The 21,793-nt window shown below is 43.3% G+C and overlaps 1 protein-coding gene across 3 annotated transcripts in view; it reads left to right on the forward strand.

Annotated features, from left to right (window-relative positions):
- adam9 (ADAM metallopeptidase domain 9) overlaps positions 1 to 20,330 on the forward strand; it is an 89,982-nt gene extending 69,652 nt beyond the window's left edge. For 2 of the 3 annotated variants that reach the window (XM_024418380.2, XM_024418382.2), the window contains 11 exons: positions 878 to 970; positions 5,324 to 5,519; positions 5,736 to 5,841; positions 5,972 to 6,155; positions 6,436 to 6,516; positions 6,612 to 6,717; positions 7,078 to 7,219; positions 8,882 to 8,960; positions 16,229 to 16,258; positions 17,522 to 17,589; positions 17,684 to 20,330. In XM_024418380.2, the coding sequence (XP_024274148.1) occupies positions 878 to 970; positions 5,324 to 5,519; positions 5,736 to 5,841; positions 5,972 to 6,155; positions 6,436 to 6,516; positions 6,612 to 6,717; positions 7,078 to 7,219; positions 8,882 to 8,960; positions 16,229 to 16,258; positions 17,522 to 17,589; positions 17,684 to 17,744 (1,146 nt within the window). In that variant the 3' untranslated portion in view covers positions 17,745 to 20,330. The remainder of the gene's footprint in view (positions 1 to 877; positions 971 to 5,323; positions 5,520 to 5,735; positions 5,842 to 5,971; positions 6,156 to 6,435; positions 6,517 to 6,611; positions 6,718 to 7,077; positions 7,220 to 8,881; positions 8,961 to 16,228; positions 16,259 to 17,521; positions 17,590 to 17,683) is intronic. The other variant, XM_024418381.2, reaches the window with a different exon arrangement.
- Positions 20,331 to 21,793: the final 1,463 nt, after the last annotated feature.

Raw genomic sequence — 21,793 nt, forward strand, 5'->3', positions numbered from 1 at the left:
TTTCAGGTAAGTCAATTCAGGAAGTAAACTGAAAAATAGGAATTGTAACTTCCATTTACTTCCTGAATTGACTAAATTAAAATTGAATATACTCCAACCCTGATATGATGATAGGCCCATAGACAGGGCTCTAAAGTGCTACCATGATTACAGATAATCATGAATGATGAGTGAGAAAGTTAGAGGGATTAATATCATACTCTCCAAAAATCCTAACCTCCCCTGTTATTGGGAATGGTTAGAGATTCGCATATCTTGGTGGTATGACCTCAAACTTTTTCACTCATCATTATTCAAGATTCATTCATGATTATCTGTAATCATGGTAGCATCCACATTAATATAGAAGTTTTCAGAAATATGTTCTTATGCAAAAGTTACTCCAAAATGACACAATACATTATTTACCATTAATTTCTACTGGTCACAACATCATCTAAAACACAAACAAAACATACTGCATAATGTATTCAACAAGTTTGTAAAGTCACAAGGCGTGCTAGGAATATGGGACATTTGACTACTTTAAAAAACATATAGAGAGTGAGACATAGAGCGTGAGATGATAATCGGCTACAGCCAAGACTAGCTAACTTGTAGCAGCCACAATGTTATTTACCATCCCATATAACAGTGCCTGAATTGACTGGAGTAGCCTAGAGAAGCTAGATAGCTAAGCAAGCCAGCTAATTAAGGCCACATTTAGCTCTTTTTCTCCTTAACCCCATTCAGAACTACTGCCGCCAGTTGACGATCCCTGATATAGGGAGTAGGGTGCCGTTTCGGACTACAGCAGTTTTTGAAGAATGCCGTAATAGTCTGTGATGGTGGCCTCCTGCTCACTGATTGTTGATGGTGTTTGTTTCTCCCCCTACAGGAATGTGAGAAGGACCCGTGCTGTGAAGCCAAGACCTGCAAGCTCAAGGGTGGAGCACAGTGTGCTTATGGAGAGTGCTGTAAAAATTGTCAGGTAACTTCCATTTAGTGTAGCACTGCTGTCTATGTTATTTGGTATTAAAAACCAAGTCAACCATTTTTTTTTTACATGAACTACAACTTAGGGACAGGCATTTGAACAGCAGCAATATTCACCAGATACTTCGATAATTAAATACGATTAAGCTTTTTCAAATACTTTTAGCGTTTGCTTTCGTCTACCTAATTTGCTAAATACAGTGCCTTCAAAAAGTATTCATGCCTCTCGACTTTTCCACCTTTTGTTGTTACAAAGTGCGATTAAAATTGATTTACGATGTCTACGATCTACACAAAATACTCTGTCAAAGTGGAAGAAAATGTCAAACTTTTTAATTATGGAAAATAAAACACTAATATACAGTTTATTCTGAAAGTATTCAGACCCCTTGACCTTTTCCACATTTTGTTACATTAAAGCTTTTCTGTAATTGGTTACATTTATTTTTCCCTCATCAATCTACACACAATACCCCATAATGATGGAGCAAAAACATTTTTTATATATATATATAATATGTGTGTATAAAAGAAATATCACATTTACATAAGTATTCAGAGCCAGTAGTACTTTGTTGAAGCACCTTAGGCAGCAATTACACCCTTGAGTCTTCTTGGGTATGACGCTACAAGCTTAGCACACCTGTATTTGGGGAGTTTCTCCCATTCTTCTCTGCAGATCCTCTCAAGTTCTGTCAGGTTGGATGGTGAGCGTCGCTGCACAGCTATTTTCAGGTCTCTCCAGAGATGTTCGATTGGGTTCAAGTCCGGGCTCTGGCTGGGCCACTCAAGGAAATTCAGAGACTTGTCCCGAAGCCACTCCTACGTTGTTTTGGCACTGTGCTTAGGATCATTGGCCTGAGGGAAGGTGAACCTTCCCCCCAGTCTGAGAACCTGCTCCAGAGCGCTCAGGGCTTAATTAAATATATGTCTGATTGGTGGAGTGCTGCAGAGATGGTTGTCCTCCAATCTCCACAGAGGAATTCTGGAGCTCTGTCAGTGACCATTGGGTTCTTGTTCACCTTCCTGACCAAGGCCCTTCTCCCCCGATTACTCAGTTTGGGCGGGCAACCAGCTCTAGGAAGAGTCTCGGCTGTTCCAAACTTCTTCCATTTAAGAATGATTGAGGCTACTGTTTTCTTGGCCTTCAATGCTACAGACATTTTTTGGTACCCTTCCCCAGATCTCCGCCTCGACACAATCCTGTCTACGGACAGTTCCTTCGACATTATGGCTAGGTTTTTGGCTAGGTTTTTGCTCCAACATGCACTGTCAACTGTGGGACCTTATATAGACAAGTGTGTGCCTTTCCAAATCATGTCCAATCAATCGAATTTACCACAGGTAGACTCCAATCAAGTTGTAGAAACATCTCAAGGATGATCAATGGAAACAGAATGTACCTGAGCTCAATTTCATATTTTATAGCAAAGGGTCTGAGTACTTATGTAAATATGGCTTTGTAATTATGGGGTATTGTGTGTAGATTTAATGTAGATGTATTTATTTTTTTGAATACTGCTATTAGTAACAAAATGTGGAAAGGGGGGAGGGGTCTGAATACTTCATGAATGCACCTGTACCTAGATTAGGTAAGTATTCAACCCCCTGAGTCAATACATGTTAGAATCACCTTTGACGATTACAGCTGTGAGTCTTTCTGGGTAAGTCTCTAAGAGCTTTGCACACCTGGATTGTAAACTAAACAAAAAAATAAATGTCCTCTCACTGTCAACTGCAAGTTCCACAGACATGTGACAAGCAGAAATGGAATAATGTGTCCCTGAACAAAGAGGGGGGTGAAAATCAAAAGTAACAGTCAGTATCTGGGGGGGAATGGCCATAGCCCTCACCCTCCGATCCAACAGGTCTCAGACGTGCTAAATGGGATTGAGATCCTGGCTCTTCGCTGGCCATGGCAGAACACTGACGTTCCTGTCTTGCAGGAAATCACGCACAGAACGAGAAGTATGGCTGGTGGCATTGTCATGCTGGAGGGTTATGTCAAGATGAGTACCACATGAGGGAGGAGGCTGTCTTCCATGTAACGCACAGCGTTGAGATTGCCTGCAATGACGAAGATGCTGTGAGACACCGCCCCAGACCATGACGGACCCTCCGCCTCCAAATCGATCCTGCTCCGGAGTACAGGCCTCAGTGTAACGCTCATTCCTTCGACGATAAGCGTGACTCCGACCATCACACCTGGTGAGACAAAACCGCAACTCGTCAGTGAAGAGCACTTTTTGCCAGTCCTGTCTGGTCCAGCGACGGTGGGTTTGTGCCCATAGGCTACGTTGTTGCCGATGACTTCTGTTGAGGACCTGCCTTACAACAGGCCTACAAGCCCTCAGTCCAGCCTCTCTCAGCCTATTGCGGACAGTCTGAGCACTGATGGAGGGATTGTGCGTTCCTGGTGTAACTCGGGCAGTTGCTGTTGCCATCCTGTACCTGTCCCGCAGGTGTGATGTTTGGATGTACCGATCCTGTGCAGGTGTTGTTACACGTGGTCTGCCACTGCGAGGATGATCAGCTATCCGTCCTGTCTCCCTGTAAGGCGGTCTTAGGCGTCTCACAGTACGGACATTGCAATTAATTGCCCTGGCCACATCTGCAGTCCTCATGCCTCCTTGCAGCATGCCTAAGGCACGTTCACGCTGATGAGCAGGGACCCTGGTTATCTTTCTTTTGGTGTTTTTCACAGTCCGTAGAAAGGCCTCTTTAATGTCCTAAGTTTTCATAACTGTGACCTTAATTGCCTACCGTCTGTAAGCTGTTAGTGTCTTAACAATCGTTCCACAGGTGCATGTTCATTCATTGTTTATGGTTAATTGAACAAGCATGGGAAACAGTGTTTAAACCCTTTGCAATGAATATCTGTGAAGTTATTTGGATTTTTACGAATTATCTTTCAAAGACAGGGTCCTGAAAAATTTACGTTTCTTTTTTTGTTGAGTTTATAATAGTTGTCCATTATTCTTTTTAAAAAAAAATCAAGCTCTTTCAAGTTGGTGTTGATCATTGCCATTTTCAAATCTTGCCATAGATTTTTAAGCCAATTTAAGTCAAAACTGTAACTAGGCCACTCAGGAACATTCAATGTTGTCTTAGTAAGCAACTCCGGGGGAATATCTGGCCTTGTGTTTTGGGTAATTGTCATGCTGAAAGGTGAATGTGTCTCCCAGTGTCTGTTGGAAAGGATTTTGCCTGTGCTTAGCTCTGTTCCGTTTATTTGTATATTAAAAAAAACTCCCTTGCCCTTGCCGATGACTAACATACCCATAACATGATGCAGCCAACACCATGCGTGAAAATATGAAGGCTGGTACTCCGTGACGTGTTGTATTGGATTTGCCCCAAGCATAATGCTTCATATTCAGGAGAAACAGTTAATTTCTTTGCTAAAAATAATTCAGTATTACTTTAGTCCCTTATTGAAACAGGATGCATGTTTTGTAATACTTGTATTCTGTACAGGCTTCCTTCTTTTCACTTTTATTTAGGTTAATGTTGTGGAGTTACTACAATGTTGTTGCTTCATCCTCAGTGTTCTCCTATCACAGCGATTAAACTCGGTAACTGTTTTTAAGTCACCATTCGCCTCATGGTGAAATTCCTGAGTGGTTTCCTTCCTCTCCAGCAACTGAGTTAGGAAGGAAGCCTGTATCTTTGTAATGACTGAGTGTATTGATACACCATACAAAGTGTAATTAATAACTTCACCATGCGCAAAGGGATATTCAATGGCTGCTTCTTTTTTTTACCCATCTACCCTTCTATGTGAACCATTAGAAAACCTCCCTGGTCTTGATTCTGTGCTTGAAATTCACTGCTTGACTGAGGGACATTACAGATAGTTGTGTGGGGTAGTCATTTAAAAATCATGTTAATTAAACACTATTATTGCACACAGTGAGTCCATGCAACGTATTATGTGACTTATGCACATTTTTACTCCTCAACTTATTTAGGCTTGCCATAAGAAAGGGGTTGAATACTTATTGACTCAAGACATTTCAGCTTTTCATTTTTAATCATTTGTAAACCTTTCTAATAACACATTTCCCCTTTGACATTGTGGGGTATTATGTGTAGATCAGTGACACAAATCTACATTTAATCAATTTAAAATTCAGGCTGTAACACAACAAAATGTGGGGAAAGTCAAGGGGTGTGAATACTTTCTGATGGCACTGTAGGCTGGGTTTGCAGTTTTGCAACTATTTCATTTACTTTCATTGCAGCAGGCAAACTCAGTCAAGCCCAGCTAAAGTACTGAAGTTAGTTTGAACTGTTTGAACCCAGGTCTGATATTCACACTGTTCATGTGATGCCTTTACTCTCTTAGTATTTGCCAGGGGGCTCAGTGTGTAGAGGTAGCAATGATGAGTGCGACCTCTCGGAGTACTGCAACGGCTCATCTGCACTGTGTCCAAGCGACGTCTTCAAGCAGAATGGCCACCCCTGCAAAGTGGATAAGGCCTACTGCTACAATGGGAAGTGCCAGCACTACGATGGACAATGCCGGGCAATCTTTGGCCCAAGTGAGTTCCCCTTTGCTCTGCATAAGAGGAATTCTGCTGCCTTCTAAATCACAATGTCCAGAACAATTGCATATGAGTGCCCTCTAGTGGTACAATTGTTCTCCCTGCTGTTCCTACTCTCTTTCTCCTGGTAGTACAATATTTATAGACAAATCAGTGCAAATAAATCAATGGACACTGTACTGTAAATTCATCCATTTCCCACTTGTTGTACAGAGGCAAAGGCTGCCCCAGAGGTGTGTTTCAAAGATGTCAACTCCAAGGGGGATCGTTTTGGAAACTGCGGCTACCAGAACAATGGCTACAAGAAGTGTGAGAGCAGGTCAGACAAATTCTGTGACTTGCATTCTTGTCAATGTATAATCGTCAGCAAATACAGTTGTCAACAATGTATGATGACGGCATGAGGAAAATGTGTACTTGTGTGTGCACCTGTCTGTCACTCTGTATAGGAATGCCATGTGTGGGAAGCTACAGTGTGAGAACGTCCAGTCAGTCACCGTCTTTGGCATAGAGCCCTCCATCATCCAGACGCCCATCGCTGGAATCAAGTGCTGGGGTGTTGACTTTCTGCTGGGTTCGGACGTTCCAGACCCTGGCATGGTGAACGAGGGGACCAAGTGTGGGGAGAACAAGGTAAGAGGTGCCAGTCGAACCAGTTGCAGGACCACTTTGGAAATGGGTTGGTTTTAGGAGCTATCCTCTGGGGAGCCATTGTACATTGTATAATTTTTTTCACCCAAATACATTCCATTCAATTCCATAGTCTTATCTTTGTTAGAGACCATTTCCAGGCGATACAGTAGTTGCAAAGCCCAGTTGCAGTTATTTGGGTCTGCGTACAGAATTAGGTACGCCGTTCTCCATTCTCGTAGGAGCGTTTAGCTAAGCGACTTCTCACGTTATCGCTCCACAGGTCTGTTTGAATTACGACTGTCGGAGCGCCGATGTGCTCAACTACGACTGTGATATCCAGAAGAAATGCCACAGTCACGGGGTAGGTCATTTACTACTACTAAATTAATCGTCTCCCGGGGTGTGTCCTACAGGTGTCTGGGCTTTGTCTAATACGCTTGCCTTTTCCGCTTTTAGGTGTGTAACAGCAACAGGAACTGCCACTGTGAGAACGGCTGGGCACCGCCCTACTGCGAAGCTAAAGGTTACGGCGGCAGCGTGGACAGCGGCCCTACGTGGAACGGTGAGTGACCAGCACAAAGGCCCTCTCAGAGCAGACTCCATGGGCGCATCTGAATCATAGTCCAAAGAATATTCTTCTTCTCCTAATCTACCTGCTATAATCTGAAGACATCTGTGTGTTTTGGATACCAAATGGGTGTAAGCAATATGGCCTTTGAGAATTTACTCATTTAGTCTTACCTGTCCAGATTAAAAATAGATTTTTCACAGAGGACAATAAGACGCTACTTGAAGCCAGTTGAGATGCAAGACCTTGTCAGTTTATGTTATTTCCCAGGATACATTCAAGTACAGTATTGTTAGACAGGTTGACTAGGACTGCTGGTCCCTACCCCTGACTGTTGGTTCCTACCCCCTACAGACAAAGACACCGCCACAAGGGATGGGCTGCTGGTTTTCTTCTTTCTGGTACTGCCTCTGATGGCGCTGGGCCTCTTCGTCTTCTTCAGGAGGAATGAGTTGCAGAGGCGCTTCTGCAGGAGGAAAAGATCCCAGGGCTACGAGTGAGTCCACTTCAACTGTCTGTTTATGAGAAATATGTTCTCAATTTTCATAACCCAATTCAATTAAACTACTCGGTCTGCGACCCAGGGATTTGTAAGATACTGGTTGAATGAAACAGACGGAGGCCCAGCTATGATAGCAAAAAAAAATATTCACGAGAGCGCCAGTTCGTTGTACAAAACCATTCATTTTATACTTACGCACATACTTTCACACACAAACAGAAGGTATCCTACGCACATACTGTCTCCCTACCCAGCCGACATATATTATGGAGACCGTGAGAAGCACTCCCTGTCCTCCCCCAAGATTGGGGAGGCCGTGAGAAGTACTCCCTGCCCTCTCCCAAATCTCTGTGGCCCCTAGCCAAGGTCGGCACTGAACTTTGCTCAGACAGTCTGTTTAAGATACTATAGAGACATTTTGTACAATTATGTTGTTTTACCCTAATTCTGACTAAAACTACACATATCATTAATAATAATTTTATGATCCTAATCAATTTCATACAAGTATATGGTTTCAGGGTGGAATATTCTAATCGTTCATTTAAACATATAAATTCCATTAACAGCGTCCCAAATGTTATTCTATTCTATACTCTGAATTTTTGCCATATACACCATATTTATTTCATGATTGCCCTTGACTTATTTTAAAGACGCAATATGTAGAATTTAGCTCTGACGATTACTGGTTTCAACAATTCTGAAGTTTCTGCCTGATTCCAGCTTACGTGACACAACAAGCAAGTGTAGAGAATCATTGTACCATCTAAACCACTGTGATATATGTGTTCAATAACAAAGAATATATTTTTAGTTTTTGAAGTTGATGCTACAAAGAAACAAATACGAAAGATATGGGGAAGCAAGGCCAAGCATACAAATATTACACATAGAACAGATCTACCGCTTGTCAGACTTGATGTCACTAACCACGTTTCCATCCAATTTTTAAGCGAGTAAAGTCATGTCGTTTAAAAACATAATCACGACAGCTGTGATGGAAACAGGAAGTTTCGGTATAATTTTATTAATGCCGACAGATGATTTGTTCGTTCGACATGGTGGCACGGTGATGAGCTTAATGCCGCTTTCCTACAAATATTGAGGGTCTTCTACTGGTGACATGGTGACCGATGCTTGACTGCCGTTTGACAAATAAAAATATTCTCGCTCTTATCCATAATAATCTTGTCATGTAGACTAGCCAACCCTCACAGCATACCCGCACTGTATCTGCAAGCTGTTGACTAGAGCGCAGGTGCCAAGACCAGAGTAGGCACATTTGCTATTTAATGCAATAGATTTTGTTACAAAACTATCAGTACAGTTGAAAACGCGTTGGAAACACATTGAACTTTAAATGTTTATTCTGTACAAGAAAACCTGAGTGTGAAAGTAAAATATGTGTGAACTTCTTCATCACACACTGATTTTTATCCGCAACAAGTCTATTTAGTGGAAACATACCACTGGTGGGAAAATGCTCATATTTTCTTTATGCAGATTCTAGAATATTTGCATGAAAATCTGTTGCCAATCGGATGGAAACCTAGCTACTGAGAATGACAGATCTATATCTTGCATTTGTATCTGAAATTAACACAAAACTTGATAATAGGAAATACTTGTTTGTTTTTTACCTCCTGTGCACAGGGCCGACAGCAGACCTCAAGCCAACACTAGCCGAGGCCCTCCTCCGAGAGCCAACCCCAACACCAGTGTCAAAGACAGAGTGAGTCTCAGTCACCAAACTTTCCCCATGAAAGTTTCATGGTGGCATGAATGTAATCTTTAAAACCACAAAAATGTAAAAAATAATTCACTAACCCATAAATGACAGAGTTGAGTCTAGTAGATTCTCGCCCTGTATCTCATCATCTGTCTGTCTTTGACTGAGAAACATTAAACGGGCTATGCACCAGGTTGTCTGAAAAGCAGAGGTTGCAACCAAAATAATTTTCCAATCATTTTGTTCTGAACAGTACCATTCTTTTTTTGTTCCATTTTGAAACGGTTTAAACACCAAAAAAGTATGTTTATATCGTTCCTTTTTTAAATAATTTTTTTGTTTGTTCACTTAGTTCGACATTCAATTATTTCACCAATGGATAGATCAGCTTGCTATGGAGCGGGAAAGCTATGTACATGCATTGGACAGACAAGTGTTTTGCATAGGGTGTGACTGAAATTTTGCTGGCGAGGAGCGCTCTGTGTATGAAGCGCTGGGCATCTTGATGTTATGACATGCCAAGTCTGAATTAGACCCACGGAATTATACCTACGGAGAGAGCGGCTTCTATGAAGGAACTTTGAATGTCTTTGAACTTCAGAGCGTTGGCTTAACTAATGTTGGACTAGAGCTAGCCCTTGATCATGACTCTCAGTTCCATTAATGAATCAAAGGTGAAAGGTTTACTGCTCCTTCTGGACCAGGCCCAAATCCGTCATTCACATGAAGAGGAGACGCCGATACACGGGCCGCAGATCTGGGTGCTTGGTGAGAATTTGTCCGCGAGTGGATAATCCGCCTTTACCTACTGTCCAACAGTGAACGTGCAATCACTGGAGAGTAAACTGCATGAGCTCCATTTGAGACTATCCTACGAACGGGACATTAATAACTGTAATATCTTATGTTTCAACAAGTCTTGACTGAGTGAGGACATGGATAATATACAGTTGGCTGGGTTTTCCATGCATCGCCAAGACAGAACAGCTACCTCTGGAAAGACTAGGGGTAGTCTGTGTATTTGTCAATAACAGCTGGTTCGCAATCTCTAATATTAAGGAAGTCTCATGATAAACTGTAGACCACACTATATACTAAGAGAGTTTATCTATTTTTCATAGCTGGCTATTTACCACCACAAACTGATGCAGGCACTAAGACCGTACTCAACGAGCTGTATAAGGCCATAAGCTAACAAGAATGCTCCTAGTGGCTGAGGACTTCAATGCAGGAAAACCTCAATCCGTTTCTAACAGCATGTCACGTGCAACAAGAGGAGAAGATATGTACATGGAGATGCGTACAAAGCTCTCGCTCACCCTTCATTTGGCAAATCTTAACATAATTATATCCTCCTGATTCCTGTTTACAACAAAAACTCAAGCAGAAAGTACCAGTGACTCGGTCAATACGGAAGCGGTCAGATGATGCGGACACTAAACTACAGGACTGTTTTGGTAGAACGGACTGGAATGTATTCTGGGATTCATTGGGAGGCATTGAGGAGTATACCACATCAGTCACCGGCTTCATCAATAAGTGCATCGACGACATCGTCCCCACAGTGACCGTACGTACATATCCCAACCAGAAGCCATGGATTACAGGCAACATCCACACCAAGCTAAAGGCAAGAGCTGCCGCTAATCTGGGACACTAATCTGGGCGCTGATAAGAAATCCCGCTATGCCCCCACGACGAACCATCAAACAGGCAAAGCGTCAATACAGGAGGAAGATTGAATCCTACTATACCACCTGTGATGCTTGTCTTATGTAGCAGGGCTTGCAAACTATTACGGATTATAAAGGGAAACCCAGCCGCGAGCTGCCCAGTGCTGCGAGCCTACCAGACAAGCTAAGTGCCTTCTGTGCTCCGAGGCAAGCAACACTGAACCAAGCATGAGATCCCCAGCAGTTCCGGATGACTGTGTGATCATGCTCTCTGTAGCCAATGTAAGACCTTTAAACAGGTCAACATTGTTTGAAAGGCTGGTCATGGCTCACATCAACACCATCATCCCAGAAGCCCTAGACCCACTAGAATTTGCATACCGCTCCAACCGGTCCGCAGATGATGCATTCTCTATTGCACGCCACACTGCTCTTTCCTATCTGGAGAATGCTGTTCGTTGACTACAGCTCAGCATTCAACACCATAGTGCCCTCAAATCTCATCACTAAGCTAAGGACATTGAGACTAAACACCTCCCTCTGCAACTGGATCCTGTACTTCCTGCCAGGCTGCCCCCAGGTGGTAAGGGAAGGCAACAACACATCTGCTACGCTGATCCTCAACATGGGGGCCCCTCGGGTGCGTGCTTAGTCTCTTCCTGTACTCCCTGTTCACCCACGACTGCGTGGCCACGCACAACTCCAAAACCAAGTTTGCCAACAACAGTGGTACGCCTGATCACCGATCAGCCTACAGGGAGGAGGTCAGAGACTTGGCAGTGTGGTGCCAGGACAACAACCTCTCCCTCAATGTGAGCAAGACGAAGCTGTTTGTGAACTACAGGAAAAGGAGGGCCGAGCATGCCCCATTTATATCGACGGGGCTGTAGTGGAACGGGTCAAGCGCTTCAAGTTCCTTAGTGTCCACATCACTAACAAACTATCATGGTCCAAACACACCAAGACAGTTGTGAGACTGAAAAGATCCTCATTGGTGGCATCACCGCTTGGTATGGAAACTGCTCGGCATCCGACCGCAAGGCGCTACAGAGGGTAGTGCGTACGGCCCAGTACATCACTTGTACTTCCGGCGCCGACAGAGATGGCCGCCTCGCTTCGCGTTCCTAGGAAACTATGCAGTTTTTTGTTTTTTTACGTGTTATTTCTTACACTAGTACCCCAGGTCATCTTAGGTTTCTTTACATACAGCCGAGAAGAACTACTGAATATAAGATCAGCGTCAACTCACCATCAGTACGACCAAGAATATGTTTTTCGCGATGCGGATCCTGTGTTCTGCCTTACAACCAGTGTAACCGAGTGGATCACATGCAGCGACCAAAAAAAAAAAAAAACGACTCAGAAAAAGAGGGAAACGAAGCGGTCTTCTGGTCAGACTCCAGAGACGGGCACATCGTGCACCACTCCCTAGCATTCTTCTTGCCAATGTCCAGTCTCTTGACAACAAGGTTGATGAAATCCGAGCAAGGGTAGCATTCCAGAGGGACATCAGAGACTGTAACGTTCTCTGCTTCACGGAAACATGGCTAACTGGAGAGACGCAATCCGAAGCGGTGCAGCCAACGGGTTTCTCCACGCATCGCGCCAATAGAAACAAACATCTTTCTGGTAAGAAGAGGGGCGGGGGCGTATGCCTTATGACTAACGTGACATGGTGTGATGAAAGAAACATACAGGAACTCAAATCCTTCTGTTCACCTGATTTAGAATTCCTCACAATCAAATGTAGACCGCATTATCTACCAAGAGAATTCTCTTCGATTATAATCACAGCCGTATATATCCCCCCCAAGCAGACACATCGATGGCTCTGAACGAACTTTATTTAACTCTCTGCAAACTGGAAACGATTTATCCGGAGGCTGCATTCATTGTAGCTGGGGATTTTAACAAGGCTAATCTGAAAACAAGACTCCCTAAATTTTATCAGCATATCGATTGCGCAACCAGGGGTGGAAAGACCCTGGATCATTGTTACTCTAACTTCCGCGACGCATATAAGGCCCTGCCCCGCCCCCTTTCGGAAAAGCTGACCACGACTCCATTTTGTTGATCCCTGCCTACAGACAGAAACTAAAACAAGAAGCTCCCACGCTGAGGTCTGTCCAACGCTGGTCCGACCAAGCTGACTCCACACTCCAAGACTGCTTCCATCACGTGGACTGGGAGATGTTTCGATTGCGTCAGACAACAACATTGACGAATATGCTGATACGGTGTGCGAGTTCATTAGAACGTGCGTTGAAGATGTCGTTCCCATAGCAACGATTAAAACATTCCCTAACCAGAAACCGTGGATTGATGGCAGCATTCGTGTGAAACTGAAGGCACGAACCACTGCTTTTAATCAGGGCAAGGTGTCTGGTAACATGACTGAATACAAACAGTGCAGCTATTCCCTCCGCAAGGCTATCAAACAAGCTAAGCGCCAGTACAGAGACAAAGTAGAATCTCAATTCAACGGCTCAGACACAAGAGGTATGTGGCAGGGTCTACAGTCAATCACGGACTACAGGAAGAAACCCAGCCCAGTCACGGACCAGGATGTCTTGCTCCCAGGCAGACTAAATAACTTTTTTGCCCGCTTTGAGGACAATACAGTGCCACTGACACGGCCTGCAACGGAAACATGCGGTCTCTCCTTCACTGCAGCCGAAGTGAGTAAGACATTTAAACGTGTTAACCCTCGCAAGGCTGCAGGCCCAGACGGCATCCCCAGCCGCGCCCTCAGAGCATGCGCAGACCAGCTGGCCGGTGTGTTTACGAACATATTCAATCAATCCCTATACCAGTCTGCTGTTCCCACATGCTTCAAGAGGGCCACCATTGTTCCTGTTCCCAAGAAAGCTAAGGTAACTGAGCTAAACGACTACCGCCCCGTAGCACTCACATCCGTCATCATGAAGTGCTTTGAGAGACTAGTCAAGGACCATATCACCTCCACCCTACCTGACACCCTTGACCCACTCCAATTTGCTTACCGCCCAAATAGGTCCACAGACGATGCAATCTCAACCACACTGCACACTGCCCTAACCCATCTGGACAAGAGGAATACCTATGTGAGAATGCTGTTCATCGACTACAGCTCGGCATTCAACACCATAGTACCCTCCAAGCTCGTCATCAAGCTCGAGACCCTGGGTCTCGACCCCGCCCTGTGCAACTGGGTACTGGACTTCCTGACGGGCCGCCCCCAGGTGGTGAGGGTAGGCAACAACATCTCCTCCCCGCTGATCCTCAACACTGGGGCCCCACAAGGGTGCGTTCTGAGCCCTCCTGTACTCCCTGTTCACCCACGACTGCGTGGCCATGCACGCCTCCAACTCAATCATCAAGTTTGCGGACGACACAACAGTGGTAGGCTTGATTACCAACAACGACGAGACGGCCTACAGGGAGGAGGTGAGGGCCCTCGGAGTGTGGTGTCAGGAAAATAACCTCACACTCAACGTCAACAAAACTAAGGAGATGATTGTGGACTTCAGGAAACAGCAGAGGGAACACCCCCCATCCACATCGATGGAACAGTAGTGGAGAGGGTAGCAAGTTTTAAGTTCCTCGGCATACACATCACAGACAAACTGAATTGGTCCACTCACACAGACAGCATCGTGAGGAAGGCGCAGCAGCGCCTCTTCAACCTCAGGAGGCTGAAGAAATTCGGCTTGTCACCAAAAGCACTCACAAACTTCTACAGATGCACAATCGAGAGCATCCTGGCGGGCTGTATCACCGCCTGGTATGGCAACTGCACCGCCCTCAACCGTAAGGCTCTCCAGAGGGTAGTGAGGTCTGCACAACGCATCACCGGGGGCAAACTACCTGCCCTCCAGGACACCTACACCACCCGATGCTACAGGAAGGCCATAAAGATCATCAAGGACATCAACCACCCGAGCCACTGCCTGTTCACCCCGCTGCCATCCAGAAGGCGAGGTCAGTACAGGTGCATCAAAGCTGGGACCGAGAGACTGAAAAACAGCTTCTATCTCAAGGCCATCAGACTGTTAAACAGCCACCACTAACATTGAGTGGCTACTGCCAACACACTGTCAATGACACTGACTCTACTCCAGCCACTTTAATCATGGGAATTGATGGGAAATGTTGTAAATATATCACTAGCCACTTTAAACAATGCTACCTTATATAATGTTACTTACCCTACATTGTTCATCTCATGCATACGTTGATACTGTACTCTACATCATCGACTGCATCCTTATGTAATACATGTATCACTAGCCACTTTAACTATGCCACTTGGTTTACATACTTATCTCATATGTATATACTGTACTCGATATCATCTACTGTATCTTGCCTATGCTGCTCTGTACCATCACTCATTCATATATCCTTATGTACATATTCTTTATCCCCTTACACTGTGTATGACAGTAGTTTTTTTTGGAATTGTTAGTTAGATTACTTGCTCGTTATTACTGCATTGTCGGAACTAGAAGCACAAGCATTTCGCTACACTCGCATTAACATCTGCTAACCATGTGTATGTGACAAATAAATTTGATTTGATTTGGGGCCAAGCTGCCATCCAGGACTGCCATCCAGGACCTCTATTTCAGGCGATCTGAGGAAGGCCTTAAAAGTTGTCAGACTCCAGCCACCCAAGTCAGACTGTCCTCTGCTACCTCATGGCAAGCAGTAGCGGAGCGCCAAGTCTAGGTCCAAAAGGCTCAACGGCTTCTACCACCAAGCCATACGACTGCTAAACAGTTAATCAAATGGCTACCCAGACTATTTGCTTACACACCCCCCCTTTACGCTGATGCTACTCGCTGTTTCGTATCTATGCATAGTCCCTTTACCCCTACCTATATGTACATACTACCTTACTTTTAAGAAAACTCTACTTTGTTGGTTAAGGGCTTGTAAGTAAGCATTTCACGGTAAGGTCTACCTACACATGTTGTATTCGGCGCACGTGACATATTTGATGTGATTACATTACACCATAATGCTGCTAGAGTTTTCGAAGACACTGGAATAAATTTCTTAATGACAGTGAGGGCTTTGCATAGGCACTTTGTTGCAGAACGTGAAAAAACGTTATTACCTGATTCCCATTCTTTTAAAATAACAGTTCTGTTCTGTAACAGAATAGATCGCTTTCGTCCTCGGTTCTGGTTCTGTTACTTGAAAAAAAACGTTGTTCCGTTTTTCGATTCTGTTCCCTGAACCGATTCCTACCCCTGCTGAAAGCGACCTCTTTTACCATGTACGGAGTCCATTGTTGCAACATTATGTTAAGTTGAGGCATGTTTACTGGAACCACTATTTATGTTTTTAGTCACTTGAGTGTGTGACCAGGTCTTGGTGATATTTCACTGTCTTGAAAGTCATAGACCTAATCTGAGTCCCAAATAGTACCCTAATTCCTATTCCATAGTGCACTACTTTTGATCAGGGTCCCTACACACACAACTTTTGGTTGAGTCCTATGGGCCCTGGTCAAATTTTATGCACTAAATGGGGTGCCATTTGTGACGCAGACTGATTGATGGATTCTTTGTTTGGTAATGACGAGGCTCCTTCTTCTTTCCCCATGTAAAGCACCAAGCTCAGTTATTACCACCAGAGGAGGTAAAATAATCACATTTGCTCTTAAGAGGGTCTGTGGGGCATTGCTTCTGTATTCCCTTTTATTCTTCTTTTCTACCAATCTTTGGGGCTCTGCTGAATAAGACACAACACAAATATTTGAACACCACTCAAATATTCTGGGTTTTCTGTGTTATTCTGGGCTTTTCTTCTATAGAAAAGTTTAAAATGATGAATGTGCTTATGTAACTATACATGCTAAATGTTTTGGCATCTACTGTACCCAACTTAAATAGAGGATTCTCTCTCAGCCCACTGGAGTGGCAGAAACACAGCAGTAATGCAACGTGGCTCAGTATAGCCTTTTCAACTGAGGAATTTTGAATTGCCGCTGTTCTGCTGTAGGGCGCATGCTGTCCTATTCTATCCTAACCTGAGTAATTTACTCCCATACTAATCAATGTTGTAAGCAGACCTGGGTCACGTACAAATGTAAAATACTTTCAGTTATCATGTTTGGGGTGATCTAGCAGTTAGTGCCGCTGCCACCAACACCCGTTTGCACATGTGCATGGGTTCGAATCTGGCACAATGCCTTTGTGACACACACTACATCTATCTTTCCCACTATCTCTCCTCTGTATAATAAAATATAGAACATCTTTAAAAATACATTAAAAATCATTTAAAGTGCTTGAGCTGCACATTATTTAGTTTGCCTGGTACAATTATACCAATGGAATAGTCCCAAAAGTGTACAGTCAAAGCCAAAACAAGCGCACCTCATTTGGAAGTATTTGACTTTTATATTTGACCCAGGTTTGGTGGTTAGATCACAGCAAGTTGCTTTGTGTTTATTGGTTTTCTGTTCCGTTACCTTTTGTCTCTCTTACACCTCTTCTGTCTGTGGTGGAAAATAGCTGCACATTTTCAGTGCAAATTCAAAGCAGGATATAGACATTTATTCACTTCAATTGCAGACTTTCTGTTCATCTTGGTAGAATGGAGTTTTTTGTTCACATAAGAGTCAAATATGTTAGTAAACTTGAAATAGACAAATAATAGGTGTTTTGAGGGTGTTGCATTTATTGAATGTTTATTGAATGTTAGTTTGGAGAGTCCTACTATTTAGTGAGTTTACTCATGTATTCATCCCTGCATTACAATCTTTCCTCAATTATGATTCCTAACCCTCACACCCACCCACAGCTGCCATTACCTGCACCCGATACATAGGCTCACAATTGTTATGCTGAAGTTGTTTTGGTGTTACCTTCCACTGAGTGTGATATTTGTTCATTGCAGGTTGTGCAGACGAGCAGGACCGTCTCTGTGCCGTCTTATGCTGTCAGACCACCTCCTCCCTACTCAAAGTAAAGATTGTACTTACTACTTACTAGGCCTACCTTTTTATATGATGTAAGTGTCAGCCCTCAATTGACAAATGTTTGTTTATTTTTCTCTTAGACCAACACCTGCTGCAACACAACTTGTGCCTCAAAGACCTGCGCCCCCACCCCCAGTCTAGCCCATGGAAACGCGGACAGCCAAAATCCACACAGGAAATGCAGTCACTTGAGGCACACCTGCAATACAGAGTTGTAAAACGAACCGGACCAGTTTCTGATCCACTCCAAGGTGTCTTTTTTGTTGTTGTTGCAAGAAGCAGAGATGATGTTTGGCTACATAAGACCGCTGCTACCAATTGCACTTCACTTCACCTTGAGCAACTGTCATAGGAATGTCAAGATGATGACACACAAGCCCTTGATGATCATAGTGGGGAGTTTGTGTTGGTTAAGTAAAACATTTTAATTAACATTTTAGACAAATCTGATGGTGCTGGTGGGAATGTAAATCCATGCGCCGGCTTAACTGATACTGCAGAAATGTACCTGGTTTGGATCATACTGCCTGCAGTTTACCCTCTCTTTGGTCCTACTGTATGATGATTTGTGTTCTTTATTCCCTGATGACAGTTTTGACGACTCAGATGCTTTTATCAGATTCAGGCCACATGAGTTTAACATAACTTTTTTTAAATTTTCACTTGGTTAATGGTAATATGCAGCCTTTCATCACTTGATAACCCTCAGATATTTAAAGTTTTGCAGTATTAAATCTGGTTTGAATTAGTTGTCTTATAAGTGTGTCCCATACAATACAATAATGTTGCTCTTACAACCTTAATCTTATGTTGCTGTTAATTTAGCTTGAAAACCATGCTGGATATCCATCTTCATTTTTCACCTTTTGGAAATTAAGACAATATCGTGGACCTATTGGATAATGAGCGAGATTATACCTGGACCTTTTGACGGATAAATGGTTTCTGCCTTTGGTGACCCAATACAGATATTCATAGCCTGTCCCTTGGTTACAGTTCTTCTATTCAATACATTTTATAGGATACTTATATTTTCCAATTTAGCCATTACCCCCCAAAATGGATTGCCCAAATTTAGACACCTTTATTAATAATTTGATTAATAAGCCGGGTCTAAGGGCATTCCGTTGCGACAGCTTGTGAGATAATCCATGGTCCAATGAACGTACATGCTAGTAGCATGCGTGACGGCGTCCGAAATGACATCCATAATCGGTAGACGGGTCTGATTCATAGGTTGCCGTTTGCATCGCCGAGCAGTGAAGAAACTATCAAATTGCATTTTTAGATGCTTACCCCCCCCCCTCCTCCCCAAATCAAAATCTAATATGGATGCCAATGTTTTGTTGTCGCTTTGTGCGTGCAAATTTCCTCAACTTCCCGCAGGGTGCCTATATTCCGTGGCTGATTAGCTTGACAGACAGGTGTGAAACACAGACATGTGTTCACACAAAATGAGAACGCAATATAGAATCCAGAATTGGTTTTGATTTGAGGAGGTGGGAGGTAGCATCTAAAAACTGGATTTAATAGTTTATTCACTTTTCTGCGATGCAAACAGTGACCAATCACGAGGCAAGTCAGTTAAGAACAAATTCTTATTTACAATGACGGTCTACCCTGGACAAACCCTAACCCGGACAATGCTGGGCCAATTGTGCGCTGCCCTATGGGACTCCCAATCACGGCCGATTGCGATACAGCCTGGAATCGAACCAGGGTCTGTAGTGACCTCTCATACTGAGATGCAGTGGATTAGACCACTGCGCCACTCGGGAGCCCCAAAATGTACTTAGACCACTGCGCCACTCGGGAGCCCCAAAATGTACTTAGACCGCTGCGCCACTTGGGAGCCCCAAAATGTACTACTCATTAGTACATGACTTATCTCGCAAGCTGTCGCTATGGAATTTCCTTAGACCCAAGCTACACACATTTTTTGACTTATGAATTAATGATATATACCCATTGTTCGCTTAATTGTTTCAGCTGCTGATTGCCACTTTAATGTGTGTCCATTTTATTTGACTGGTTTTGTTGTATCCCTGATTTGTTTGAAAAAAATATTACATAAAATAAGTCAATATTTAAGGGCTATGTAACCTTTCATGTGATCATGCCATGTATGCATTTTGAGAAACTATATCGAGGTCAATGGCCTATGCATTGAAAACTGGTGAACATTCTGAAATGTGTTTACTGTATATTCGGACATGATGATTTTCCAATGACTGGAAGGAGGCAGGTCAAGTGGCTTTAGAAGCATCCTGTCTCAGACATTTGAAAGACACTGCCTGCATAAACGTTACTGAGGCATCCTATAGCAATATGGCAATCCTCCCACCTCTTTAATGGTGCATACAACAACCAACTTCCTTTGCCACAATAAAGACTGACTTCTTCAAGAACAAATGTCATCATGTGTCATGTGTAGGCTACATGCTGAAGTAGACTTTTAACAGAAGTTTGTTTGAGGATCATGTACGTATGTGGTTGACATTTCATGTTTTATGTTTGCAGAATGTGAAAATGATTTGATTGGCCTGATAGAACTGCATTTCCTAAATCTTCCAGGTTCTCTGTATATGATTATGATGATGTGATAGCTGGCAATAGTGAAAATGTCTGACACCATGTGATTCAAAGAAAGTCATGACTGCCTTGATTGGACTAATTGGTGGTGGTGATTTTTGTAATGCATATGAAATAAAAATCCACATACTCACATAAATGCAGCCATCATTTAAATGTATAACATTGTGTTTTAAGCTTTGTACTAAAAGCATGTCTATGATATTAATGACTGAGAAGGCCCTTGTGCCTTCTCACTCTGCTGAATGTGTGTGGTTATTCCATGATATCAAACAAGATTTCCCCATATACTGTGCCTTCAGAAAGTATTCATGCCCCTTATTCCAGATGATGTTACAGCCTGAATTCAAAATGTATTACATGTTTTTCTCACCCATCTACACAATACCCCATAATGACAAAGTGAAAACAGGTTTTTGATATTTTAGCAAATGTATGTATATATTAAAAAAATATAAATGATATTTACGTAAGTATTCAGACCCTTTGCTATGAGTATTGAAATTGTTTCCATTGAACATCCTTAATGTTTCTACAACTTGATTAGAGTCCATCTGTGTCAAATGCAATTGATTGGACATGATTTGGAAAGGCGCACACCTGTCTATACAAGGTCCCACAGTTGTCAGAGCAAAAACCAAGCAATGAGGACGATGAAATTGTCCGTAGAGCTTCGAGACAGGATTGTGTCAAGACACAGATCTGGGGAAGAGGACCAAAAAAATGTCTGCAGCATTGAAGGTCCCCAAGAGCACAGTGGCCTCCATCATTCTTAAATGGAAGAAGTTTGGAACCACCAACACTCTTCCTTACACTGGCCGCCCGGCCAAACTGAACAATCGGGAAAGAAGGGCCTTGGTCAGGGAGGTGACCAAGAACCCAAATGGTCACTTTGAAAGAGCTCCAGAGTTCCTCTGTGGAGATGGGAGAACCTTCCGTAAGGACAAAAAGTCTCCAGGCTATAATCGCTGCCAAAGGTGTTCAAAGTACAAAGGAAAGGGTCTGAATACTTTTGTAAATGGTTTATCAGATGTTTTTATAAACATTTGAAAAAAATGTCTAAAAACCTGTTTTTTGCTTTGTCATTATGGGGGTATTTTTGTCTGGATTTATGAGGGGGAGGGGGAACTATACATTTTAGAACAAGGCTGTAGCGTAACAAAATGTGGAAAAAGTGAAGCGGTCTAAATACATAAGTATGTGGACACCCCTAATAATTACTAGATTCGGCTAGTTCAGCCATTGCTGACGGGTGTATAAAATCGAGCACACAGCCATGCAATCTCCATAGACAAAAATTGCGAGAAGAATGGCCTTACTGAAGAGCTCAGTGACTTTCAACCTGGCACCGTCATAGGATGCCACCTTTCCAACAAGTCAGTTCGTCAAATTTCTGCCCTGCTAGAGCGGCCCCGGTTAACTATAACTGCTGTTATTGTGAAGTGGAAACGTCTAGGAGTAACAACAGCTCAGCAGCGAAGTGGTACTGTAGGCCACACAAGCTCACTGAACAGGACCGCCGGGTGCTGTAGCGCGTAAAAATCGCCTGTCCTCGGTTGCAACACTCGCTTCCGAGTTGCAAACTGCCTCTGGAAGCA

This window comes from Oncorhynchus tshawytscha, unplaced genomic scaffold (assembly GCF_018296145.1).
Source record: "Oncorhynchus tshawytscha isolate Ot180627B unplaced genomic scaffold, Otsh_v2.0 Un_contig_766_pilon_pilon, whole genome shotgun sequence".
Lineage (NCBI taxonomy): Eukaryota > Metazoa > Chordata > Actinopteri > Salmoniformes > Salmonidae > Oncorhynchus > Oncorhynchus tshawytscha.